The sequence below is a fragment of the Aedes aegypti genome, chromosome 2, assembly GCF_002204515.2.
Source record: "Aedes aegypti strain LVP_AGWG chromosome 2, AaegL5.0 Primary Assembly, whole genome shotgun sequence".
In the NCBI taxonomy this organism is placed as follows: domain Eukaryota; kingdom Metazoa; phylum Arthropoda; class Insecta; order Diptera; family Culicidae; genus Aedes; species Aedes aegypti.
Genome location: NC_035108.1, coordinates 7,586,699 through 7,614,410, shown reverse-complemented (window position 1 = coordinate 7,614,410; position 27,712 = coordinate 7,586,699). Strand labels below are relative to the sequence as shown.

General features: G+C 37.3%; 1 protein-coding gene across 1 annotated transcript in view; it reads left to right on the top strand.

Moving 5' to 3' along the window:
* Nucleotides 1-2,899: 2,899 nt before the first annotated feature.
* Nucleotides 2,900-27,712, top strand: part of LOC5579245 — a 253,072-nt gene continuing 228,259 nt past the window's right edge. Inside the window, exon 1 of the mRNA XM_021843826.1 lies at nucleotides 2,900-3,752. Coding sequence (XP_021699518.1) covers nucleotides 3,629-3,752 — 124 coding nt within the window. The 5' untranslated portion in view covers nucleotides 2,900-3,628. The remainder of the gene's footprint in view (nucleotides 3,753-27,712) is intronic.

Genomic DNA, 27,712 nt, shown 5'->3' with positions numbered 1-27,712 from the left:
TTTATTTAAAATTATTCAAGTTGCGGACGCGTATTCTTTACTCACCATCCGAAAGTTAAGGGCTTCTGACGCTCGATAACGCTAAAAAATCATATAGAATGATTTATTTTGTATGGTCCAAGCTGGGTTATACTTCACTGAGGCCTTAAGTGTCCGTAATATGAATCAAAACGGTACGTCAAAAACTAATCTATGGTCTTCTAGTGGCTACTTAAACGTATTTTTGAAAATTGTTTTCATTTTTCTGGTATTAATTTGCTGAAAAAATAGTGGCTTAAAAGTCATTCCGCACGACGGTTATGAATATTCTTCTTACAATACAGGTTTCAATGGGGGTGACAATCGGTCTAGGGGGTGAGATTGGGTCAAAACGGAAAAATACGATTTATGAAATGTTTCAGCTAATAACGCTGATATTATTAAAATTAATAATTCATATGCTAGGGAACATATTATTACACATAACTCATCACAATATACATTTTTAGAAATAGTAGTTTTTGTTTACTATATCAATAAACTTGTATGTTGAAACTTGTTTAAAATTTCAACATTAAATTTCTCCTGTTCAAAGTATCACGCATGTACTTTAAACTCTACTGTTATATTAGTAGACGGTTGAAAGTATTTTCAATACACTCCACACGCATTATCCGGAATCTATTTGATTTTTCAAAAAAAAAACTCATTTCTTTGTCGGTGCCTAAAACATTAAAAATGGGAGTGAGATTGGGTCAAGCAAGAACGATAATAAATTAAATTGCAAGTCCACTTTTTTGGCATTTTACGGTGACGGGTGTTACCTTGTTTCATAAAAATGTGTTTATTCTTTCTAAATACAGTATCTCTGAAACACCAAAGATGTCTATTTGAGGAAATTATATCAAATGGACTTTTTTGTTGAATTTAATTATTCATCAGTGTTTTCATATTACAGAAACATCTTACGGAAGTACAAATGAGTTGGATCGCTTAAATACCGGAAATATTACATCAACATCTGCCTGAAATGTATTGATCGTAGGATGTCCCACTGAAATTTAACTATTTGCAAAGGTTTAAAATAATCACTGTTTCAGTACACCTTTGGGGAAACTGAATAGGCTTTATGGCAATGGGGATGAGACTTTAAAGACAATTTGAGGGAAAAAACAAGAAAATTTATGTGAACTTGACGATAAATGTTGGGTTCACATATTTTTTCTCCAATCTCTTAATTTTTATGTATAATCGTTCTTTTAAGTGGGTTTATCATACTTGTGAAACATCTAAGATATCTTTTCGTGTTGTTTGCATCGTATTTCATCAATATTTTTCAGCTGTGAATGGTTTTGCAGTTATATTCTTAAAAACAAGTTATTTCAATTACAGTGACCCCTCTATGGGGTGAGATTGGGTCATTTTTCATTCACTTGTAGTGCCACTGTGAATAAATATTTTTCTTAAATTTTTTTAACAATTGTTAATGTATCGTAAAACGGGGTAACTTTGATAATGCAAGACATACAACCTACTAAACGAAATAACAAAGTTTCTGTTAGTTAGTTAAGCAAAACGAATGCAAAAGTAAAGACTATTAGTATGACACTTTATGTCAAAGCTTTTTTCGTTGGAACCAAGTACATTTAAGGATTTATATGCAAATATAAAAAATCTATTAGATATTAGCATTTTTGAAACGCTTACAAACAATCTATTCTATGATCACTTTTTCATGAAGTCATAATGAGTTCGTCACTTATCCTTGACAGCCTAGCTGTAGCAGAACATGAATTCGGTCTCAAATCTCTTAGCGAAAAGCGTTTTTACAAACTGGGACCATTTTTGTAATCAAAGTCAGTAATTTCCATATAGCGTTAAACGCCTAGAGGTATGCAACTCCCTATAAATGTTCCGTAATGCATTCAATTTTGTTCGATTTATACTCCATTATCAAAGTTACCCCAAAACAGAAAACCGACTTTCGATTATTTGAAAAATTATATATCCATTCAGAATAAATCTTTTGGCAATCTATCAACTGCAATCGATATTTAGGATACCAGTACTAGTTTTAAAAATATAAATTATAATTCTTTGAAACAGCATGCATAAATATTCAAGTTTTCTTCTAAAAAACTATGAAAGTTACCCCGTTTTACGGTACCATCAAAGTATATACACACCAAATTTGTAGTTTATTGTAGTTGAATTGCGATAGTTATTCGAAAAATAAATCATACATATGCCTTTTTGACCCATTTTCAACCTCCACCGACGGTATTTTATGATGCAATTTGACGTTTTTTTTTTAGCATAATTCTAGCAAAACTTATAATTTCGCCCTAGAATCCATTAGTAGCTCGTTGTTTTCAAGCAAATGAATGGACCAAAATAAAAGCTATCACCACTGGGAGATAGAGGAGGATCTTCTCTTCATGTTAAATAATGTGCAAATTCGTTTGCTCAGAAACAACAACCTATACACTTGGTTCTTCTTGGCATTATGGACACTTAATTAACAATGGATTTTAGGACGAGATAAATTATGCGAGAATTGTCACAGTATTATGAAAACAGATTTTCATATAATTTTGGCATAAATATTCCAAAACTCTTGCTTTCGTGCTCAGCAGATTTTTTTTCACAATTAATTCGAATGACACTGGTTGAGCGGACAGCTGGCTAAGCACTGTATCGCTTGGGCTTACAGAGTTGATGGAGATATTTCTCCAATAACAACGGTCTGGGGAGCACCGTGATTCGCAGTTCGAGCATATCTCTTCTCACCAGGCCGCAGCAGCAGCCGGTGGGCAGCATAAGTCAGCGGCGTGTGGCCTGCGGAGGAAGACATAGAAGAAGTCACACTCCTCACCGGGACTTGGATAGGGAAAAAATAAAACTAACAAATAAAAATGTACCAATCCATCTCGATCTGGATTCAGTCGTCTTTTGTACGCGATCGTGTTCATATCTTCCGATGGGCGGCCTTCTCTTCCCGACCGGTCAATAATAGGTTCGACCACCAATCCGCGCGAATCCCCATCGATCTTTTGATCATCGACTAAGAAGTGTGTATTCAAATTATGATTGAACAGTAAGCTGATTGCTCTTTTTTCTTCAAAGCGAGGTAGCACACGCGTCTCGGATAGTTGCGATAAGATCTTATAGAACTAAGCCGATCGTCATCCGTAGTTGTCGTTCGATCTCCGGGCGGAATTTGAATTTGTAGAGCACCACACGCATCCACCATCTGCAAACATAATTTAGTTGGCAATTTTTTTTGCAATACGACGATCAGAAAACAGTGAAGTGACTAAGCACCCTATAGAAGTGATAGATTTTCGAGATCCGGGAAAGCAATAATCGAATGCACAGAGTCAGTTAGTCAGTGTCTGATGATTAAGAAAGTGTCGTTAACATTCCTAACAGTTTGGGCTTTGGCACCAGTCGTTAATCGCAGGATAATTTTCGGTTCGGTTTCGCGAGTGAGAAGTGACAAAGGCTTTCAGTGATCGCAATTAGATCACGTCTTGGATCACATCAGATTTGTCTTTTTTTTTTGTTACGCGATCGAGGAGGCTCAAAAGTGCGTGGTACGGATATTCAGGAGTTCGAAGAAGTGTTTTATGGCTCAGTGACGACAACGATGACAGCCGCCAGCAGTTGGAGAGATAATTTACGGTCCCGGCGAATGTTCCGGATGGGTGCGATGGGAGTTGATGCAGTGAAGGCGCCACTGATGCTGCAGATACTATTGTTGCTGCTGACATGTAAGTGTTGAAAGAAAAGAATTCCGGATGGATTAGAGCGAAGATTTAGAGACTGTGGCAACAGTTGATAAAGTCTTATACTAAGACTCTTAGCAAAACCATGTTTATTATTATTTGATGCAACGACAAGATGTGATTCATTGTATTTATGGTTTTATTTTGTGGCAAAGGAAATACGTTAAAAAAAAAAAAAAAAAAAAATATATATATATATATATATATATATATATATATATATATATATATATATATATATATATATATATATATATATATATATATATATATATATTAGAGTAGAACCAGAGCCGTAGCGTGTCCTTATATACCCGATTCTGTTTTTACACAGGGATGCGTGCCGTGCAAAAACAGTTTTCAGTTCAACATTTAAGAAACCGTGCAAAAAAGTAATACCATTTCTCGACGTTTCATGCGAAAATAAGATTTTGGCGGGAAATGTATGGAAACTTGCAAAAACAGAATCGGGTGTATCGCCCTTGTCGAACCACTTTTTGAGCGCCCTTCAGTCAAGACTGATTTAAATTATTTAGTACACCACAGTTTCTTTTTTTTTTTACTAAATTTTTTGAAGGTTCTTTTAGAAATTCTAAGGGGAATTTTGTAAGAATTTGTCATCGAATTAAAGAAAAACTTTCGCATTGTTTGTTTAATTTCATCAAGATAATTCTAATTTCGTTGATAATATATCTTCGAGCTGTTTAGTGGAATACCTATAAGTAGATGAAAAACCGAACTTATTACTATACCATTTAATTCCACTAGAGTTTGTATCCTTTGACAGATACGCGTATTTCGACTTCAACTGTAAGGCCGTCTTCAGTGTCGTGTACTAGACTTGACTTGAAGAAAACCATCGTATGCACACATTATATATTTAAACTAGGTATAATCATAAATCCCTACAAATGTTTTTTAGAAACTAAAATTTTAAGAGCTATTAGGTACACCCCCCTCTCTTTTGTAGAAACTTTTAATTTTACAGCTCCTAAATTATAATCAGTATAATAGTATGATAATTTTTCAAATTACTAGCAGATGGCGGAGAAAATCTAGCACGCCTCTGAAAATTTTGATTGCCTAAATGCAAAAGGGTGTAAGTGACATTTTGGTCAGCTTTGAGAGAAATAAGCTTAAATATTTTTCTGATTCCAAGCTTTCCAACTGTGTCTTATGTTTGTTTTGTTTGATAGAAAAAATAACATAATTGGTACTAGATTGGCTAAATTCTCTATTTCCCAAAAATTTAAAATGGATTTTTCAAAGCTGGGTTTTGTCACTTACACCCCTTTGCTTCTAACCCCCTCAATTAAAATGTCAAAAAATGCGTAAAATTTAATTAAAAAGGTTCTCTAACTTGATATCGAGTAAGGGAGCGTGAGCGACTCGTTTACTACAGGTGAAAGACGACGGAAGATGATCTGGGATAATACTTTGTAGGCCGCATTTAGAATGGAGATCGCTCGAAAGTTCTCACAATCTAACTTGTCGCCTTTCTTGTAGATGAGGTCTATTATCCCTTCCTTCTACTCCTCCAGTAGCTGTTCCGTTTACCAGATTGTGCCTATCAGCCGGTGCAGATGAATGGCCAGCCTCCACGGGCCCATCTTTATGAGTTCAGCTCCGATACCAGCCTTACCAGCAGCTTTATTGTTCTTGAGCTAATTAATGGTATATTTAAGCTCCCTCAAAGTGGGGGCTGGTTGGTTTCCATCCTCCGCAGTACTGACGAAGGCGTTTCCTCCGTTGTCCCGTCCTTCATTGCCTGTGCTCTCAGCGCTATTCAGGTGCTCGTCGAAGTGCTGCTTCCACCTTTCGATCACCTCACGCTCGTCCGTCAAAATGCTCCCATCCTTATCCCTGCACATCTCGGCTCGCGGCACGTAGCCGTTGAGCTTCTGATAGAACTTACGTGTTTCTTGAGACCGGCACAGCTGTTCCACACAGTTAAAAATAATGAAGATTACGCGTCATGTAAACTTCATTTATGCGATGTAAACATGACGTCTTGTAAATTTAAGTCTGAAATCATGTAAAAATGTGTAATATGTCATGTAATCACACAGAATCCTGTTACATGACATATAATTGAAAATTTCATGACATATCATGTAAATATCCATAATTTTCCACGCTCCAATTATGTGCATTATATGTCTCAGAAATTTACACGTTTCGTTCGAACTGTGCATCTCCTCGCACTCCGTCTCCTCTTGGCGGCGTTTTTGCTCCTGAAATAGAAGGGTCTGCTGTTGCCGTTTCCGACTAAAACGCTCTACGTTCTGCCGGGTCCCTTGCTGCAGCATGACTGCCCATGCTGTATTCTTCTCCTCCAGAATCTGCTTACATTCTTTGTCGAACCAATCGTTCCGTCGACTCCGTCCCACGTACCCGACGTTGCTCTCAGCTGCATCGTTGATGGCTGCTTTCACTGATCTCCAGCAGTCCTCGAGAGGAGCTTCATCCAGCTCACTCTCTTCCGGTAATGCAGCCTCGAGCAGCTGCGCATATGTGGTTGCAACATCCGGATGCTTAAGCCGCTCTAGATCATGCTGGGGTGGCCGTCGGTACCGTACGTTGTTAACGGCGGAGAGTTTTGGACGCAGTTCAACCATCACCAGATAGTGATCAGAGTCGATGTTAGCGCCACGATTGGTCCTGACGTCGATAATGTCGGAGAAGTGCCGTCCATCAATCAGAACGTTGTCGATTTGCGATTCTGTCTGCTGTGGTGATCTCCAGGTGTATCGGTATGGAAGGCTGTGCTGGAAGTAGGTGCTACGAATGGCCATATTCTTGGAGGCGGCAAAATCAATTAGTCGTAGGCCGTTTTCGTTCGTCAGCCGTTGTGTGCTGAATTTTCCAATAGTCGGTCTGAACTCCTCCTCCTGGCCAACCTGAGCGTTTAGATCTCCTATGATGATTTTGAGTCATGGCTTGGGCAGCTGTCGTACTCGCTTTCTAGCAGCGCGTAAAAAGCGTCTTTATCATCATCAGTGCTTTCGGAGTGAGGGCTGTGTACGTTTATTATGCTGAAGTTGAAGAACCGGCCTTTAATCTTCAACTTGCACATTCTCTCATTGATCGGCAACCACCCGATCACGCGCCTCTCTATATATTACCTATCACTATAAAAGCTGTTCCCAGCTCATGTGTGTTGCCGCAGCTATGGTAGATGGTACCTATGGTTACCTCTAAACTTTCACACCATTGATCCCTTCCAACACACTTCCTGCAACGCTAGGATACCGAATACGTGGTCCTTCAGCACGTATGCGTGTGCTCCCGATGAAGTTGAGAGATTTACAGTTCCACGTACCTGTAGAAATCACAAAACAGATCTTGCTTCAGTGAAGTACAGAATCAGAATAATGTTTATTTCCTCATCCTAATTTGACACTCTTCTCTAGCCTACTTGATTGCATGAAATACCACAATACTACATCTCTCCCTTTTTCCATAAATCGAAATTATTAATAAATTAAATTTACAAAATCATAGACAGCCTAAGTATTACTAAATGAAGTAATTTCCATAACTTAAGAATATACATTGTGAACGATCCGCTGGACGCAAATTTGGACAAGCCATCCGTAATTTGTCGCATCACTTCTAATGTGTATGGTATTTCGTATGTAACGCAACACGGTCCATGTTTATTTGATATCTAAATGAAAAAGGAATCAATTATTGAAATTTAACAATACATTAACCATCGTCAGTATACTTAGTCTCTATTATTCCTTCTTTTCTCACTTTTGGTTTTCAAACAATACATTACCGAATAGACCTTCTGTTTACAGCCAAATTATAGGTTGTCCTTAGTCTATTCTTCTTTCTTGAATCTCGGATGTTGTAACGCCTCATCTTAGTATGTTCCGCCAATCCAGGTAGTATTCTACTTCAGAAACTATTAAAATTTTGCTTTTTTTTAACATTGAAATTATATTTAGAAACATATCATACAAAGTTATATGATGTCCCTTTATCACTAGATGAAAAGTTTCAATTGACTGATAAACTTCATTAATTCTATGATAGACTGGACTGCCAAATAGACTGAGATGAATCTCCTATATCTGGTCTTTTTCTTTTTAGGCAGACTGAAACATTTTGTTTCCTGTGCATATCCCTTTACCATTGATGGACTGAAGACATAATTCCTACATCTCATGGTAGACTGGACTGCCAGAAGGACTGAGACGGATCCCCTACATCTGGTCTTTTTAAATTGCAGACTGAAACTTTTTGTTTCCTTTGCTTATCCCTTTACCATAGATGGACTGAAGACTTACTTCCTACATCTCATGGTAGACTGGATTGCCAGAAGGACTGAGACTGATCTCCTACATCTGGTCTTTTCAACTGCAGACTGGAACATTTATGTTCCCTATGCATATCTCTTTATCACTTATTAAGATGGACTAAAGATCTTCAGGCTTCCTTCATCAAGTGATACATTATTATTACGCCAAATGAACTGAGTATAACTCCTTCATTTTGGTCTTCAACGGACTGGTACCTTCTAGGGTACCCTTCGTTCACGAGAATGGACTAGGATTCGTAATCCCCTTAATTCAGTCATATTTTTCAACTCCAAATAGACTAGGATAACTTTATCCCCTATATTTGGATACAGAAACGGACTAGAACATTCACAATGTTCCCTACGCTTCTTACTAGGAATTAGACTAAAGTTCTTTGAACCTCCTATAATTCCGTATGACCGTCTGGAATCCGTAATTCCCTTCAGTGACAGGTGGATTTACTTCAATATCTTAATGATAGTATGGGATGATACTTTTCCAACAATTGATATTTTTTTCAATTCCAGTAATACATTTCCAACTAAATAAATGCTTACTTTATACTGAGATCATACCTTATGTGCTTTGCATCGTGTTCTTGAACCTTCATTTTAATTCACACGATTAAACATATGTATGGTCTCATGGTCAATTGTGTGTCTGATTTTCAAGGTTTTAGATGTTAAAAACTAAAATTCAACAAAGCGTTAGACCAATACATAATTTTAAGTTGAACGAGTGAATGTCCCTTTTATTAATGTAAAACTTCAAATATTTATTTAAAAGTCAATAGTTACTCGCGTCGCTCGCATACTTTTTGTTCTTATGTGATATGTACTCACTACCACCTTCTGATGCCAGTGTATGCATTACTGGTTATTCGTTTTTTTTTCTACAATTTATCTGTGCTACAATTATTTGGTCTTTAATTTTACATCTGTTCTCTGTGATTAAACATTACCGCTTGATCATTTCAATGCAGAAATCAATTGTTTGTTATTCACGCATTTATAATGATATTTATTCCTGCTTCACAGCATTTCTTCTTAATAACTTCAACATGGAACAGTTACAAATAAAAATTACTATTTTTAAGTTTGATATGGTAAAATTATTTATCTTATATAAGCATTTTTTTACAATGTTTTTGGACTTATTGCGGATCTTTTTAAATTTATCCGTCCAGCGATAGCTGCAAAATTCATTGCATTATTTAATCAATTAATTAAATCATAACATGCTTGTGAGGTACAAATTGTGGAAAAACAGCAGTCATCGGCGTGGTTTCCAAAGTATCATCGTAGTTAATCATCGATTTCTTCGTGAAAATCAGTAGTCAGCTGCGGTAACTCTCTAAAACCCATAAAACGGAAAGTTATCTCTAAAACAGCAATACTGTATTTAATTTTATTACAGCACTGTTATACTGTTAAACACATAAAACATTGGTGGTCATTTCACAGTTTTCAGTACTGGTTATTATGGTTATTCATTGATTAATTGTTCATAAAGACTATATATTTCTGTTGTTGTTTTACAATTTCAATAAATATCTAACGTTAAGTGCAAGTAAATATATTTCTTCATTATTTTTCAAAATCAACATAGACTTGAACAAAATTTGAAGAACTTTTTGTTTAATAACCAAGCACAAACATCTTGTTTCATTTTTCTATTCAATAACAATATAGTAAATCTGACCAAACAAAAATCTTTATTATTCAAATTTTCATTAAAATTAAAAATGTTCTAATAAGGCTTATAAAATATTGTTTTTTTTTTTCAAAATCAATGGTTGCGAGTATTCCTCCCAACAATCCAATATCTATGAGGTCAAGTTTTCGTACATGCCAAAACATCAAATAAAACAGTTTAGTTTCAAATAAACAAATATGTGATAGTTGCGAACATGCGACTGTTACAATTTCAAGCAAATTAGATTGATTTAATGTTGTCTGAATAAATCAAACAAGATAAAAAACCGTAGTAATTTTTCACACCTAATTCTTTTATGTTACCTCTTTATATAATCATGTTAAAATTAAAACCAATAATTACTCAATGCAGATTAATTCAACACCAATGAATATTGCAATTGATATATGCATTTGTGATAGATTGTAATTAAAATTCAAAAATCATTTTTCTAGTTCTGAACTGGTTTTTTAAGATCCTCAGTAAGCATTGATTTTCGTAAAATATTTCTTCCCTGTTGTTTATATCTAATTTCTTTCGTGAACCAGAAGAACTCGTTTCAAATTTGAAAAGGCATCAATTTGTTATGCTTGAGACGAAATTGGGATATTGGAACAGCACACTTAATATTACTATTGCACCCGCATAACGGCGAATTACTATACCGGGAAAACAAACCATACTCACAACTCTCCTCTCACTCGAGTTACTGCTGCGCACAGCCAAACGGTTATCCTCAGGGACTCCTTTCGGTGCGTTTGCTTCTCGTTTTCAGACTCACCAGAATTATTCTTCTTAATCTCCTCCTCCTCTTTTTTACATTTTTTTTATCATTACTTTAAACGAACTTTTGTGCTTTATACTCGTCGCCAATGTAGAAATCACAAAACAGATCTTGCTTCAGTGAAGTACAGAATCAGAATAATGTTTATTTCCTCATCCTAATTTGACACTCTTCTCTAGCCTACTTGATTGCATGAAATACCACAATACTACAGTACCGAGCTTCCAATCGCTAGTCCCTTGACGTCACTGTGGTCTTCGCCGATGGTCCCGGTTCGTATTCTCCCGTTGATTATTCGTTGCTTGATTTGATAACATGGAGTACAGACGCTCCAGGTTTGCAGAAGCAAAAGCAAACCCCCCCCTTCCCTGTCAGCATACGACCAGAGTTCCCTTCGGGGTTGGTTACCAGATCTTCCCTAAGGTTACTCGTACCCCGGCTAGTACCGCGAGGGATAGGAGTTGCTGGGCAGGATGTTATGGAACACAAAGAGGGTTCTATTTTTATTTCTTCAGGTATGCGAGATACCAATGGTACGCAATGCCCAGCCATTTACCAACCTTGTTTGTTGTCTCAAAGCTTCTTAGCTTAGCTTAGCTTAGACTGACTACACATATCAATGGTTGCTATTCCGTGATTGACCGAAGTCAGTGAAAATGCACAAAGAATCAACTAGAAGTTTGGCTGGGATTGGCCATAAACTTCTTCAATGTGCATAATTCAGTGCCTCTATTTATACAGGGTCAATAACGGCGCCGGCCACGTCCTTGCAGTCAGGTGGGATTGGGGGAAGGAATGTTAGTGTGTAACCTTTGCTATTTGGAGACCGTGTTTGTCTCTGCATCTCCACAAAGGTTACTGGGAGGGATGTTTGTTAATGGGAAGGATCGTTGGGTCACAGGATTCACTTTGATAAGCGATACGACCATGATAAATAATGATTTGTGAGATATATACATGCTTATTTGTAAATATAATATTTTCATTTGATATGAACAATTTCTATGTAGTGGAAAATTATGCCGACACTTGAGGTGACGAACCATTCAAAGTTTGTTGAACAAATACCTAAATGTAACATTCCTACAGCTGTCAGGACGAAAGCATGTGTTATTACATTTTACTTATTTGAAAAGAAATAAAAAACTTGATTGGTTGGAACATCATAGAACACTCTTATTCTTATGCCGATACTTACAGTGGCGAACCATCCAAAGTTTGTTGAATAAAGTGAACTTTTGGCAAGTCTGCACTTGTAGTGTCGAACAATTCAAAGTTTTATTTTTTTAATTACAAAAATAAAGGTAAAAAGGGGTGTTCTGAAAATAAAAAAAATGTGAAACATAAATAATTCATGAATCAGAGTTTGTGTCGACACTCACAGTGACGAACAATTCATAGTTTGTTGAAAATTCATATTTACGTTCCACAATTGTAACGATTAAATGTGCAGTCATACACATTTTATGGATTAGAAATAGTAGCATGAAACGAGCTCACCAATTGATATCCTTCACTGTGCAGCCACAATCCACTCTCAGCCTCACTCGTTTGCTCGGCTATATAAAAGCACTCAGAAAAAAATAGGCGCGCGACCCGAAAAGGAAAAAAAACTTGGCTTTCTTGACGCACTGCCCAGCAGCAAGCGTCAAGGTCAAAGGATCAGAAAGAACTAACCGATCACGCCACTTTTTCACTTACTAGACCGATGCGCGACATGTTTGATCCTGCCCTCGTCGCTGGCCCCCGTAGGAGCAAGCGTCAAGGTCGAAAGATCAAACAGAACTCCTTGTTTGTTATCTTAAAGCTTCTGTATATAAAATTCACAATCTCTATAAAATTTCATTATGAATCCTTGCCATTTCATCTTACCCCAGCTGTCTCATCTTTTCCCGGTGTACCCTAATTAACACTTTAAATTTAATCTCACCCTTAAATAAATTGATCCTGCCAATAAACTAATGCAAATAAAACAATCATTAATCACTCACCTTGCATAGCATCCAATTTCCTTCAGACATAGATTTCAATTTGCCATAATCGTTGGCTGATTCGCAAGTACCGAAAGCTTTGAAACCACCACCAGCCTTAGAAAAGACAATACATCTTCATTTCCGCATCGTCCCGACACAAGAAGCAATAAAGACTGTCATAAATCACCTGAGAGCTGATAAATAAATTACGCCTCTTGCACTTGGCTTCACTTACCCCGAAGTAATATAAGAGCTTTATAGGGAGACAATCCGCCGCAATTTCTCAATCCCTCCATTGGAACAACCTAGCGAGCTATTTGCTCCCAATTTGGATTATCATCGCACCTCCGCCGCATGTGGCCAACAACCGCCTATTCAAAATTTTATGGACCTTTCACGCCTCCAACGCGAATATCACAACCAACGGCCCCAAAAGCAGCATATCTTCTACCGAAAACAAAACAAACTTTCACACCTTGCACGATCTCGATTCAACTCCCATCATGGGCTGAAGGGATGTTTCCACTTTTTGCCACCAACGCACGCTAATCAATAAATTTGTTTTCGTCGTCCGGAAGAAAAACGGTCGCCGCCGCTGTCAAGTCAATTCAAGTCCCGCACCGGCTGTAGATAGTGGGGATTCGTCTCAAATTTGGATGGCTACAGTTATGCTCAGAATAATAGTAGTGAAAGTCGATTTTTGTACAAAACACTCAACTTTTGGATGCTTTAACTCTGTTTTCCTAGGAGCAACTGGCTTGAAATTTTGCCAGAGAACTGTTAAAATTCATATTATTATATTTTCTAAAGCATCTTTAAAAAAATAGAACCAGGTGAAAAAGCTCTCATAATTCTGCAGTATTTTGTGTTTTGAATTTTTCTTTCGAATGCGAAAATGGCAACTTTAGCAAAGAAAGCTCTCAGTTAATAATTGTGGAAGCTAAGCAGCAGGCTGTGACTTTAAGTGATTTCAATTTGTTAACTTTTTAACAAGATGTATAAATATAATTTCAAAATTTCGTACTGATTGCTGATAGTAAAACAAAGTTAGGCGAGTATTCTGTATGAAAATCACTTTCCATCTACTATTATTCTGAACCCAACTGTTCGTTCCCTACAAATGATGCTGGCTGGCGTTTGGGCAAGTCAATCCCAAAACTGCACGCGGCTAAATTTATTTAATAAAAAAACTTAGTTTTGGTTGATGTTTTTGTATCCATCCACTGTTTGGCTGTCTGGTGGCAACTCGTGCTCTATGGCGTCTCTATGAGGCCGCGGAGGTGCAAAACGGGTGTGTGTTATTCTCCCTTGACGCAACGGTCGCATATCACGTTATGCTTGCTGTTTTGAGTTTTCGTTCGCGAGCTGACATCTAATATCGGGCCAACACGTGCTAGGTATGCGCCGTTGGTTGGCGATGATGGTGCATCTGTTCGGGCTATGTTTTGGTGTGCCATGAACGTAGGAAGGGATGATGACATTGCAAAGAATTGAGTTGGAAAGAAGTGAAATCGATAGGAAGATAAGCTATCAGCCTGGGTAAAGTTGGCTTAGCTTAGCTTAGCTTAGCTTAGCTTAGCTTAGCTTAGACTGACTACACATATCGATGGTTGCTATTCCGTGATTGACCGAAGTCAGTGAAAATGCACAAAGAATCAACTAGAAGTTTAGCTGGGATTGGCCATAATCTTCTTCAATGTGCATAATTCAGTGCCTCTATTTATACAGGGTCAATAACGGCGCCGGCCACGTCCTTGCATTCAGGTGGGATTGGGGGAAGGAATGTTAGTGTGTAACCTTTGCTATTTGGAGACCGTGTTTGTCTCTGCATCTCCACAAAGGTTACTGGGAGGGATGTTTGTTAATGGGAAGGATCGTTGGGTCACAGGTTTCACTTTGATAAGCGATTAGACCATGATAAATAATTATTTGTGAGATATATACATGCTTATTTGTAAATATAATATTTTCATTTGATATGAACAATTTCCATGTAGTGGAAAATTATGCCGACACTTGAGGTGACGAACCATTCAAAGTTTGTTGAACAAATACCTAAATGTAACATTCCTACAGCTGTCAGGACGAAAGCATGTGTTATTATATTTTACTTATTTGAAAAGAAACAAAAAACTTGATTGGTTGGAACATCATAGAACACTCTTATTCTTATGCCGACACTTACAGTGGCGAACCATCCAAAGTTTGTTGAATAAAGTGAACTTTTCGCAAGTCTACACTTGTAGTGTCGAACCATTCAAAGTTTTTTTTTAATTACAAAAATAAAGGTAAAAAGGGGTGTTCTTAAAATAAAAAAAATGTGAAACATAAATAATTCATGAATCAGAGTTTGTGTCGACACTCACAGTGACGAACAATTCATAGTTTGTTGAAAATTCATATTTACGTCCCACAATTGTAACGATTAAATGTGCAGTCATACATATTTTATAGATTAGAAATAGTAGCATGAAACGAGCTCACCAATTGATCCTTTATCCTTCACTGTGCAGCCACAATCCACTCTCAGCCTCACTCGTTCGCTCGGCTATATAAAAGCACTCAGAAAAAAAAAAGGCGCGCGACCCGAAAAGGAAAAAAAAAACTTGACTTTCTTGACGCACTGCCCAGCAGCAAGCGTCAAGGTCAAAGGATCAAAAAGAACTCTCTATCAGCCTGGGTAAAGTTGGACAGACAAACTTGCTTATGCAGATCGAATCTGACATAGTTTCATGAAAATTATAAAAAAAATGTATAAAACGAGCTCATCAAAGCTCTTTTCGCACTGGGGGATTTTTTTCGGCAATGCAGTCTTATGAAGCAATTAAAACAACAAAATTTATTCTATGCCCGACGTTTCAATGGCCTATACCATCTTTCTCAAGGGTTAGAAAAAGGTCGTTCTTCGTCAGGTGGGCATAGAACATATTTTGTAGTTTTAATTGCTCCATAAGACTGCATCGCCGAGAAAACCTCTCAGTGCACAACATACCAGTCGGAGGAAAACCAAAGCTCTTTTCTCAAAAACATCAGCGAAATCCGTTTGAGATTATCTCCTTCAAGATCCTTCGCAAATTGCTTCACGAATGCTTCGCCGATCCTTCTAGACGATAAGGGGCTGTCCATTAATTACGTAAGACATTTTTTGGGATTTAACAACCCCCCTCCCACCATTTTTTGTATGAAAACCAAAAATTAATTGTATGTCGCGTAAGAAATCTCAAACCCATAACCCCTTAATTAATTAATGGACGGCCCTTAATCAATCCATCTAGGATTCTCCAGTAAAATATTCAGGTTCTTGTGGTTTGTCAAGTACTCAGACATGTTGAGATTCTGTAAAATACGTAAAAAATAAGTGTGTTTGAGACACTGGTGCAAAAATAACTAAAATATTTTGTAAAAATCAAACTGTCCGAAATCGAGAGACTGAATATGCAAGAACAAATTTGTATTTTGTCCACATTTCGTTCAAATATGGTGCTAAACACTGATTGATTTTTAAATTTTTATATCGATTGATTGGCTGACGCCCAACCGATTGTTCTAAAAACCATCTCAATTTGGCCTATTTTAATTAATATTAGCCAATAAATTAAGCTATTGTAGAAACGGTTAGGCAGACTTAGGTAAGCAGAATTTTCTTCAGTCGATTTCTTAGTCTTAAAAGCGCGTTTGAGCAAGATTTCCCCGGGTGGGGGAGTGGCAGGGTTGGCGATTTGTACGGAATTGATTTTCTAGAGTACCTATAATAATATGTGTGAATTCAATAAGGTTAACGGCATTTGAGTATAAATTTTCAGTCGAGGATGCTGAATCTATATGAAAATGATTTGGGACCAGAAAAAATATGCTGAAACCTAAATTTGCACGGTTTTTGGTGAAAAAGAATAAGTTGACTTAAGAATAAGATTCTTAACTTAACTTAAAGGGGCCTTCCTTAGCCGAGTGGTTAGAGTCCGCGGCTACAAAGCAAAGCCATGCTGAAGGTGCCTGGGTTCGATACCCGGTCGGTCCAGGATCTTTTCGTAATGGAAATTTCCTTGACTTCCCTGGGCATAGAGTATAACCTAGAGACGTTCCGATACTTTCGATATATAGGAATATCGATATTTTGCTTTCGATATTCGATATTTTGGTATCGATATTTCCTATTCAATATATCGGTGGTATCGATATTTCCTTCAGATATATCGTAATCCAATATTTGGATAATAATTGTAGGGTTTTCTTCTAAAACAATTGATTTTTAAATATTTGAAAGCATTTCACATAGCAATTGTTATATGATGTATCGTAAAAGAAGATATTCATGTCCATATCGATCAACATTTCGATGATATTGAGGGTTCAAAGATATTTTTTATGAATCGCAGGAAACTCAACTTGAGTAAACTAAGAGATAAAGAATTTTGCTCTTTTCAAATATATCAAATGATATTGCGATATATCGATATTTTGATTCAATATATCGGTGGTATCGATACTTCGATTCGATAATCGTATCGAATCAAATATCGATACTTCGCAATATCGGAACGTCCCTAGTATAACCGTACCTGCCACACGATATAAGAATGCGAAATGGCAACTTTGGCAAGGAAAGCTCTCAGTTGATAACTGTGGAAGTGCTCATTGAACACAAAGCACTATGGGCGGTTTCCATACAGACTGGCGGCCAAAAATATGTTTTCCATCTCATGTCGTATTTATGAGTTTTGTGATACAAATTTGATGTTTTATTTTCAAAAACAAGTTTTCGAGACTAACTTTTGAATAGAGCCTATAGCGAAATAACAAGTTTTGTTACTAATGATGCATATAAGCCATTTATGCGATTAACGTTGTTCAAACCATTATAAATGTTAGAACTTACATAGAAATGGTGATATACATGATTGAGCGAAGTTCAGTTATTCTCTGAATTATTTTTAGCTGTTTTTAATAGAAAATGATCAAAAATCTTGGAACAATTCAAAACGTCCTAAATTAAAAAAGTGCAAATATGTGCAGCCAAATTCTTCACGATCCTTTAGTTTAGATCTCAAAGTACCCTTGGAAATAAATTTTAGCCTGGGACAACTTGGGACAAAAAATATGGGATGTGTAAAGTTTCGAAATAAAATCAAAAATATTTTTTTCAGTGCTCTCCCCGCATTTTTCCAAACTAAAGTATGAATTTTTAATTTCATTTTATTTTTCTAAGATAGCTTTTTGAATAAGCTATTGGGCAGTGTATGAAGATCTGTATAAAACATTACGATTATGTAGTATATTGTATTCAATGTGTACCTGGTGTTTGCACTGAATTCTTCATTCTTAAAATCTCTCACTTTGACATACTGTATTAAATAAAATATAAAAGATCTTGGCCTAATATTTCAGGAGTATCTTAATAGAAGTGTTTACTATGGAATGATGTACAAGAAAAACTTATCAGATCAAGTCATTTTTTCGATTATTGGCCACCTGATCGCCCATAGAGTGCTTTGCGAAGGCTCAAGCTGTCCGATTCATTTTCGCGCGTTCGGAGTGTATTTTTGCTGGCGTCGTTCGTTTGCCAAGTGCTTTGCGAAGTCTCAAGCTGTCCGATTCATTTTCGCGCGTTCGGAGTGTATTTTCGCTGGCTTCGTTCGTTTGCCCAGTGCTTTGCGAGGACCCAAGCAGTCCGATTCATTTTCGCGCGTTCGGAGTGTATTTTCGCTGGCGTCGTTCGTTTGCCAAGTGCTTTGCGAAGGCTCAAGCTTTCCGATTCATTTTCGCGCGCTCGGAGTGTATTTTCGCTGGCTTCGTTCGCTTGGGTAGTGCTTTGCGATGGCCAGAGCAGAGTGCGTGGTGTTTCGATTTGGTTGCGTGTTCCGATGGAACGCGCGACGGAATCAAAACAAATCGTGTTCGGTTCGCGTCATTCGAGTGCGGAAAAATAGAAATCGACAATAGTGCGTGGTCTTTTGATTCGGTTGCATGTTCCGGTGGGACGCGCAACGAAGTCAAGACCAATCGTGTTCGGTTCGTGTTGATCAAGTGCGAAAAGCTTCGTGTTCAGCAGAGGATGAAGTACTGGTGAGATCGTTTCATGATTATGATAATTCATTTTTATCGTTGCTATAAGTAGCTTTTATTTTATTTTCAAACAAGCTATGAATGGTTCGTCACTACAAGTGTCGACTTTTTCGCGTTTCATATAAACTTAATATACCATTATGTTTCGTCATTGGTCAAAATAACATTTGAATAGTTCGACATTATGAATGTCGACGTAAGACATTTTTTTTTGGTTGCAATGTAACTTTTTTTTTTAATTTTCAAACATGCTTTGAATGGTTCGTCATTACATGTGTCGACAATACCCGTATTTCTGTTACATACACTTTTCAAATACACAATCCTTTCTGTCTTCGTCATTATTAAAAATAACCTTTGAATAGTTCGATATTATGAATGTCGACTTTTTTATAATTTCTTTCAATATATTTTTACTGCGATACAAAAATGCAACACTAGTTTTAAGTTTCGTATTTTCCCTCCTAATCCATGGATCGCATCACCGACCAAAGGTGACTCCCAGATCTTTTTCCTCCCTCAATAACCACACCTGTCCCGTAATGATTGTGGAGATGCAGAGGTATTCTCGGTCTTTAGAAGCAACGATCATTACACAATAACGTTCCTTACCCTTCCCAACTGACTGTAAGGACTTGGCCGGCGCCGTTATTGATCAATAATATGAGAGCTGCTAAAATTGCACTTCGAGAATATGCGGAAAATCCCATCCCTTATTCATTTGGATCGAAGTGCAATTCTTACCGGTTCGGATCAATCACGGAGTAGCAACCATTGACATGTACAGTCAGTCTATGCTATGCTATGCTATGCTATTGGCCACCTGATCGCCCATAGTGCAAAGCTGAGAAGCAGGCTCTGTCCCAGTGAGGACGTTAATGCCAATAAGAAGACGAAGATGTATTCTTAACTATCTGATGTAGTAGATGAATGTTTGACTATGTTTTTCAACTAAAAACAAAATTTGTAAATTGGGTTTATGCCAGCTATTTGAAAATCTGACCATTGCACAATGGTCAGAAAAAAACGAAGTTTGGCCAAAACTAGTTTTATCGCCTTAATCGATAAAATATGTAATCTGAATATGTTATTTGGCGTTTTTATTGTTTCAGAAGGGATTATTCACATATTACGTAACTTTTTTTTAAAGGTTTTTTTTTATTAGAAATGCAATTAAATTTGGCTCAAAGCTCAAATTTTGTTTGTATTTTAACGAGTTTGATCAAAATATGTATGAAGAATGGTTAAATAAATTTTATATCAACTTTGTATGAAAAATATCGTCAAAATGTATGAAAATATTGAATTATTCAAATAGCTCTAACTTGCAAATCAGCAAATTTCTGCAAAAAATTTAAACGTTTTTTGTAAGATCTAAGGATGCATTTTAAAGTGCAATATTCAAATTTGCGGCGACATGACGCGACAAGAGTTGTTTTTCATGTTAAAAATCATCAAAATTACTAAAGTGTAATATTGAACAGTATTAAAGCTTCAACCAAATATTTTTTTCCATCTTCATGCTCGATAAATGTGTTGAACCATAAGCTTTCAGATAGTGCGTAACTTTGGGAAAATATTGAATTCCTTAAATATGAATTTGGTACTTTATTTTATTGTTACATTTTTCAATTTTTTGACTTCTGTCAGTTTGACGTTATAAAAGTCAAAGAAATTTAAATTTTAGTTCAATTTCAATTAAGAATCATAATAATATAATACATGAGGTATATTTCAAAATGATAAAAACCATAAAAATCTCAAAAAAGTGTTTTGGTAGTTTTGGCCGCTCCTTTATATGGAGCCCGACCATAGTGCATTGCAATACGTCTTTTAACCTCGCGGGTATTATCATAAGCGTATGTCAATAGTGTTCCAACACATCCATCATTTAAAACTTTTCGCCACCTACTACCATTTCACTACCACTAACATGTCCGAACCCACGTTGACCTTCAGCTATAACGTTCTTCGTCTTTGTGGTGTTGATCTCTTGGAAGGTACAAACGCATCTTCCACTGTCCGACGGTCAATTCCCATGATGTCGATATCTTCCACAAAGTCAAGGAGCATAAGAATGTAATTATGGTACCGCTTATCTACACCTCGTCTTTCCTGATAGCACCTTCGAGTGCTATGCTAAACAGCAAGTTAGAAAGAGCGTTACCCTGCTACCCTACTTCTTATGCGGTCTCAATCTGATCCCTCGGTTATTGGCGCAATCTAGTCTATGCCCTTTCTTGTACAAAGGGCAAATGAGACCATCCAATATCTTCGAAATGGTGCGGTGAAAGAGTTCGTATAGCTGCTCACTTCCGTGATTGATGAGTGCAACCTTTCTAACAGCCTTATTGTTCTTCAGTCCATTAATAGCTTTCTTTACCTGATTTAGCGTTGAAGGTTCCATATCCTGTCCATCGTCATCGATTTGAATTCCGATACTAAATCTACTTCCGTTATCTTTCTTCATCCACCTGAAGGCCACCATTGTTTCATCCGTCAGAAAATTTCCTTCGCGGTCGTTGCACATTGCGGGAGACGGCGCTGTTTTATTCCGCACACTATTGATAGATTCATAGAACCGTCACATGTCGTTCTTTCCATAACTTCTTGCGTCTGAGAAATTATTGCCTCTTCATGCTCCTTTTTCTTTCTGCGATTGATCCGTTTTTCGGCTGCCTTTGCTTCCTTGCACCGCTCTCTGATATGACTGGTACCAGACACCAACATCCGGCTTTTAGCCACGTTTTCCTCGTCCGTCACTTAGCGTTGGGCAAATTTGTCTATAACATCGATGTTGGTGAATCGATTCACATTTGAACTGCCGAATCGATTCACCGATTTAATCGAATACTTTGAATCGATGTTTTTGAATCGATTCGGATCGAATTTCAATTAACATTTTTGAAGTTTGAGATGAGACCAAATGCATTTGCTTTCGAATTTATCATCCTTGAAATAAAACAGTTTTTAAATTCAATAGAATCGATCAACTGCGTCAAGGTTAGTTTAAAATTTGTTTCCTTTTCATCAACTCATTAAGAAATGTTCACGAATTTCGACAAAACGAATTGAATCAACAAATCGAATGAAGAAAATCGATTCATCTGATTTCTGAAGCCCCAAACGGTCGATTCAAATATATGGTAGGTGGCCAATCCACCACTCGCAGCGCTCGCATAGTTTTTGTTCACGTTGGACGTTTACACACTACCGCCATCTGTGGGCCCATCGGCCAAACACACCGATTTTAGCATTGGGCGTTCATGTCCTCGTGACTATGATTTTGATCGCGATTTATTCTAAGTATTACGTCTGTTTGTCTGTGTTAGTACTATACTATTTAATTCCACTAGAGTTTGTATCCTTTGACAGAAACGCGTATTTCGACCTCAACTGTAAGGCCGTCTTCAGTGTCGTGTACTAGACTCGTACACGACACTGAAGACGGCCTTACAGTTGAGGTCGAAATACGCGTATCTGTCAAAGGTTGCAAACTCTAGTGGAATTAAATGGTATAGTACTAAATTCGGTTTTTTCATCTACTTATAGGTATTCTACTAAGCAGCTTGAAGATTTATTAAAACCATTTGTTGCCTGTCCAACCTTTTTGAACTGCGGGCCTAATCTCAGCAACAAATTTTGGTGATGGGCCTATTTTTTTTATAGTCCACAAAAAATCAAAATCAAACAAAATCACTCAATAACTTTTTATTTAAAGATACTTGCAATTTGGCACGTTTCCCGAGTATTTTTGAGCATCTTGCATTGAATTTTGTGGGAATGGAATCGAAGTTTTTATAAGAAAACTACTCAGAATTCATTCAGAATCCAACTTGTCCTATAAATTCTTGCCCAATAGGGTAATGACTATTTATTTTGTTCTCAAACGCTAACAGTTGGCGCCAGCGGCAAAAATTACAGACAACAACCTTTCGAACATTCAGTTTCACTTACCGGCCGCCAAGCGGCGACACTGATGTTTGTATTCCTTTCACTGATCGCGCTACGCTGGATTCTCAAATTTCTCAAACTTTCAACACAAGCGCATGGAAGAATGGTAGTCGGAGAACTGTCAAAACGTATGGAAAATAATGAAAAACGTAAATTGCTTGCAATTAGGAAACTGGATCAAAAAAGTAGTGATTACAAATCAAGGTAAAGTGAATATACAGTTATCTCTCCCTAACTCGATATTGAAGGGACCATCGAGTTAGGGAGGTATCGAGATACAGAACATAATTTTTTCAATTTTTGAAATTTTGATTGTTTCGACAAAGTACATTCAAAATAGTAAATTAAATATGAAAAATAGTAAATTTTTTGTTCATTTGGCAACGTGACACTTTTTGCATAGTCTTCTAAAATTTAATTTTTTATCACCCGTAAATGACTTGTGAACCATTTTACTATCACTATAATCATAATTATCAAATTTATGAAATTTATTAACATCTGGAGAATATTTGGAAATTTTCATGAAAATATCGAGTTAGAGAGGTAAACTTTCATAGGAAACTGAAACAGATCGCATCGAGTTAGGGAACATCGAGTTAGAGTGGTATCGACTTACAGAGGGATCAAAGTATGCTAGATTGAAGGGACCGCGCATTCCATCGAGTTAGGGGAAATATCGAGATACAGAATATCGAGTAAGGGAGAGTTAACTGTATAACTTTTTGTGTTTAGTCCATCTTCCGTGGTGCTTTCTTTGCTTCAAGATTTCGTTTTTACTACCATTGAAAAAGAGCCATCTATTGCCTTTTCAGTTTTGAATATCGCCCTATTCTGAAAAAAAAAATGTCCTGGATTTTTCGAGAAAGCTGCTCAAGATTTTGCAAGAATTTCACCTAGGATTAAATAAGAATTATTTGCAGGACTTTGTGGAAATTCTGCATATCATTATGTCAGAATCTTATTTAAAATTTGTTTCGTAATCCTGTGTAGGAATGTATGAAATTGATTTATAGTTTTTTATTGGAATCCTGCTCAGAATTGTGTTAGAATCCTACCAAGAATTATGTAAATGCCATGTCCAAGATTATGTTCTAGATTTTGTTTTATTAATGATATTCCGAAAGATTCTATTAGAATGCTGCCTCACACAAATAAGAATTCTGCACAAGCTTCCTATAAAACTCATGTTGATGGTTTTGTAAGAACCATGCCCAGGGTTTTGCTTGAAATCTTCTCAGAGTTGTGTGAAATTAACGCCCAGGAATTTGTGAGAATCTAGTGAGATTTTGTTAAAGTTACTTTGTTGAAGTTCGATGGAAATTCAGTTTTTTTTGTTACGAAGTGTGAAATGGGTTTCTCATTACTAACGCCAAAACTTCAACTTCAAGCTAAATTTTACATTCTGAAATAAAGTGCATAGAATCCAGCTACTGAACATTCTATTAGAAAAAAAAATAAAGATTGTAGTTAAAGAAATTGAATAAGTTGGACCTAATATGCTCTAACTTCAAGTTGGTAAAACATTCAACGGGCCAGATATGGAACGAATCTAACACTTCAGTTGTCACGCTGTTTTTTTACAACACTGTTCTTTCAACCTCGCTTTTCGTTCACAACAGCAGCGTGGTGGTTCTGACGGTGGCAAACCGTGCAGCGATTGGAAGATTAAAACTCTTTGAGGGCTATTACAAAATGAAGCCGCGAGCCTTACGTTGGGCAGCTCTGCTATAGAATATTTAACACCGCAAATATTCTGCAAAAAGAGGTTAGAGCAATATCCCTACAAAATGTAATATAAATTTTATGCGATTTGTTTAAAAAAAATCCTTTAAATTACAGTTAAGTATTAAGGTGAAACAGTTTGGAATCAACTTCTAAGATTGCACTAAAACTTCAAAGCCACAAATCTCGTGAAGGGATGCTTTCTCCACAATGCACTTTTTATTTTGGCTTTGTGCACTAGCAGAAAGCTTAAAATAAGAAGATCAGGAACGTTTGCCAACTATTTCTCCAGTTTTGTGCCTTTGAAAACGTGAGTAGGGGGAGAAGTCGGCCATTGTGCCGACCATCTTTGGATTCCGAGATGTTTCACCTTAAAGGATTTTTTTTGAAGAAATTTCACTATACCTTCATCAACTGAATGTTCGATGAGAAAAATCTGAAATTGTAAACTTCTCGTTCAGGAAATAAACATATTATCATGCATAGTATCGGTGTGACTAAATTGCAAATAATAGCCAATATTGGCCAGAGTTTTCATAAAGTAGTACAATAAAAGCTCGGTGAAATACTGTTATTACAGTATTGTTCATTACAATTTCATAGATTTTCCGTCAACATTTGTTTTATAACAATCGTTTCAATTCATGTTCGGTATTGAATTTTTCATAGGATACGGCGATCTACAAAAGTAACCACTAGCACGCTAATTTGTCTTTTGAATAGGGCTATTATACGGCTAATATAAGGCAAGCCAGCTGTATAATGGCACTATTTTTGCACACAGAACGAAATAAAGTAATGTTACTTGGTTATTCTAACTCGAATATCAATATAAATTAAAGGACAATTCAGATTCAGGCCTTAGGAATGACGAGAAAATTTATAGGGTATTTGATTCAAACAAATCTTTCACGCTGCAACTATTCCGTATTCAATGAGTCACATCTCTTTTTTTCTATCTTTATTAACAAGATTTTTAACCCTGGATTAGTTCATCTCGGGACCAACGGCTTTACTTCTTTTCGGAAAGAAGTCGTCCCTATAACTTTTAAAGTCATAAGTGACTATCTTGGGAATGGGATTCGATCCCAGATCCTCGGCGTGTGTTATAACCACTACAACAGGTCCGTCCCATAATGTCAAATCTGAATTTCACCCGAAACTTCTTCTATATTCACCGTATCGAAAAAAACAAAAAATAACCTATCTTCCATTTGTGTGTAACATCGTTGTGTGTGGCATTGGCATGATTGAAAAGAGAAAAATTTCCCATGAATTTCGTGGACATACTATTACTCCCCTTAGGAAGGTTGAATTCCTCTTGTTTGAAAACTGCTGTACTACATCAAGACATAAATTTCATCAACAATTCGAAGAGAATCTTTATATAAATCCTTGAGGGAAATTTATAACAGGAATAGAGCTGCTTCAGAAACGTAAAGAAGTTTGAGGAATTATTGGAAGAGCTTGTTATGAAACAATATTCATATCGTTTTATGTGGTAGTTAAAAACACTTGAGGTATTTTAGGAATAATATTACCTAAATGTTGATGAAATATTCTGAAGAATTCTATCGAGTGACTTCTGGTGTAATGGTCGGTCCAGGATCTTTTCGTAAAGGAAATTTTCTCGATTCCCAGGGCATAGAGTATCTTCGTATCTGCCACACGATATACAAATGCGAAAATGGCAGCTTAGGCAAAGAAAGCTCTCAGTTAATAACTGTGGACTAAGCTGAGAAGCTGGCTATGTTCCAGTGGGGACGTAACAGCAGAAAGAAGAAGAAGCAATTGAGTACTACCTGAAGATATTTGTAATGGAATATTAAAAAATACCTGGAGATGTTGAGCAAAAAAATGGTTGAACCATGGACTAACCATTAGATACTTTTTTGGAGAAATTTCTTGGACGCACTTCTGTATAAAATCCTGTGAGACTCTCATGAAGTAACTTTTTAAAACCTCTAAGGTAATCTATGGAAAATTTTTTGCCATAATCAATTGGGAAATTGAATGGAATAGAAATTGGAGAATCTATGACAAATGGTCGAAGCGACAAAAGGTCGAATGGACAAAAGGTCGAATGGACAAAAGGTCGAATGACAAAAAAGGTCGAATGGACGAAAGGTCGAATGGACAAAAGGTCGAATGGACAAAAGGTCGAATGACGAAAAAGGTCGAATGGACAACAATTTAGGAAGAACAAAAGGCTATACTCTATAGATAAAAAATCAAGTTATTACAAGCGCTACAGCTAAAATAGACGTGAAGAAAACGCGCATATTTTCAGAAAGACCATACTAAGGGATGTTCAATTTCAGCTGGTCAACGATCTTTTCGGGGTGAAATTTTGTTAGACTTTTCAGGTCGTAGTGCATCCAGAGCTACTGTGTACGTGCTGTAGCCTTAAGTGCAAGAGCCACATTCCTTTCATGCTCACCCGTGCACTGTACATTTTGAGACCTATGTTGGTGTTCACCGCTAGCGCATGACGGCTCACCATAGTAGCATGTCCGAAAGAACTTGAAACTATTGAGAACCAGAGCTACAGGTCCAAAGCCCTGATAAAGGTGGATGGTTGTGATGGCTATGACCGTGGTCATCATGTTAAGAACAAGCGGACGATGCTGTATCGTGTCAGCATCGAGGAGGCAGCCCCTCTAGCACGATGTAGGTAGCGCAACCCTGGTTAGGTGGCCTATCAAAGACTCTTCACCAACCAAGAAAGGCAAAAGTAGAGCAAACGGATTGATTTTACGGCAACAGACCCGGCAACGAATAAAGGACAACGATTGGAAAGTTGGATCTTGGAACGTGAGAACTTTGAATGAACCCGCGCGTGTTGGGCTCCTGGCTCGTGAACTGCGGAATGTCGGCGTGAACGTGGCAGCTATCCAGGAAATACGCTGGCCGAGAACCGGAGAACGCGAATTCCGAGCGGTGGACCCCATCGCCAACACTTCATTCAAGTACCACATCTACTACAGCGGTGGCGACAGAGCAGAACGTGGAGTTGGCTTCATAGTGATTGGGAAGCAGATGAAACGAATTATTCGGTGGAAACCGGTAAGCGACCGAATCTGTGTGTTGAGAATGAGAGGCAAGTTCTTCAACTACAGCCTGATCAGCATATATGCGCCAACGAACGATAAGCCCGATGACATGAAGGATGAGTTCTATGAGAGCCTGGATAAGGCCTACGGAGAGTGCCCAAAACAAGACGTCAAGATAGTCATTGGCGACGCAAATGCGCAGATCGGGAAAGAAGATTTCTTCCGACCCGTTATTGGAACGGAAAGCCTTCATTCCGTTACCAATGATAATGGCCTGCGGCTAGTAACCTTCGCTGCTGCTAGAGGGATGGCAATCAGCAGTACCTACTTCGCACGAAAGAATATCCGCAAACACACTTGGCGACACCCGAGTGGCGATGCCTGCTCC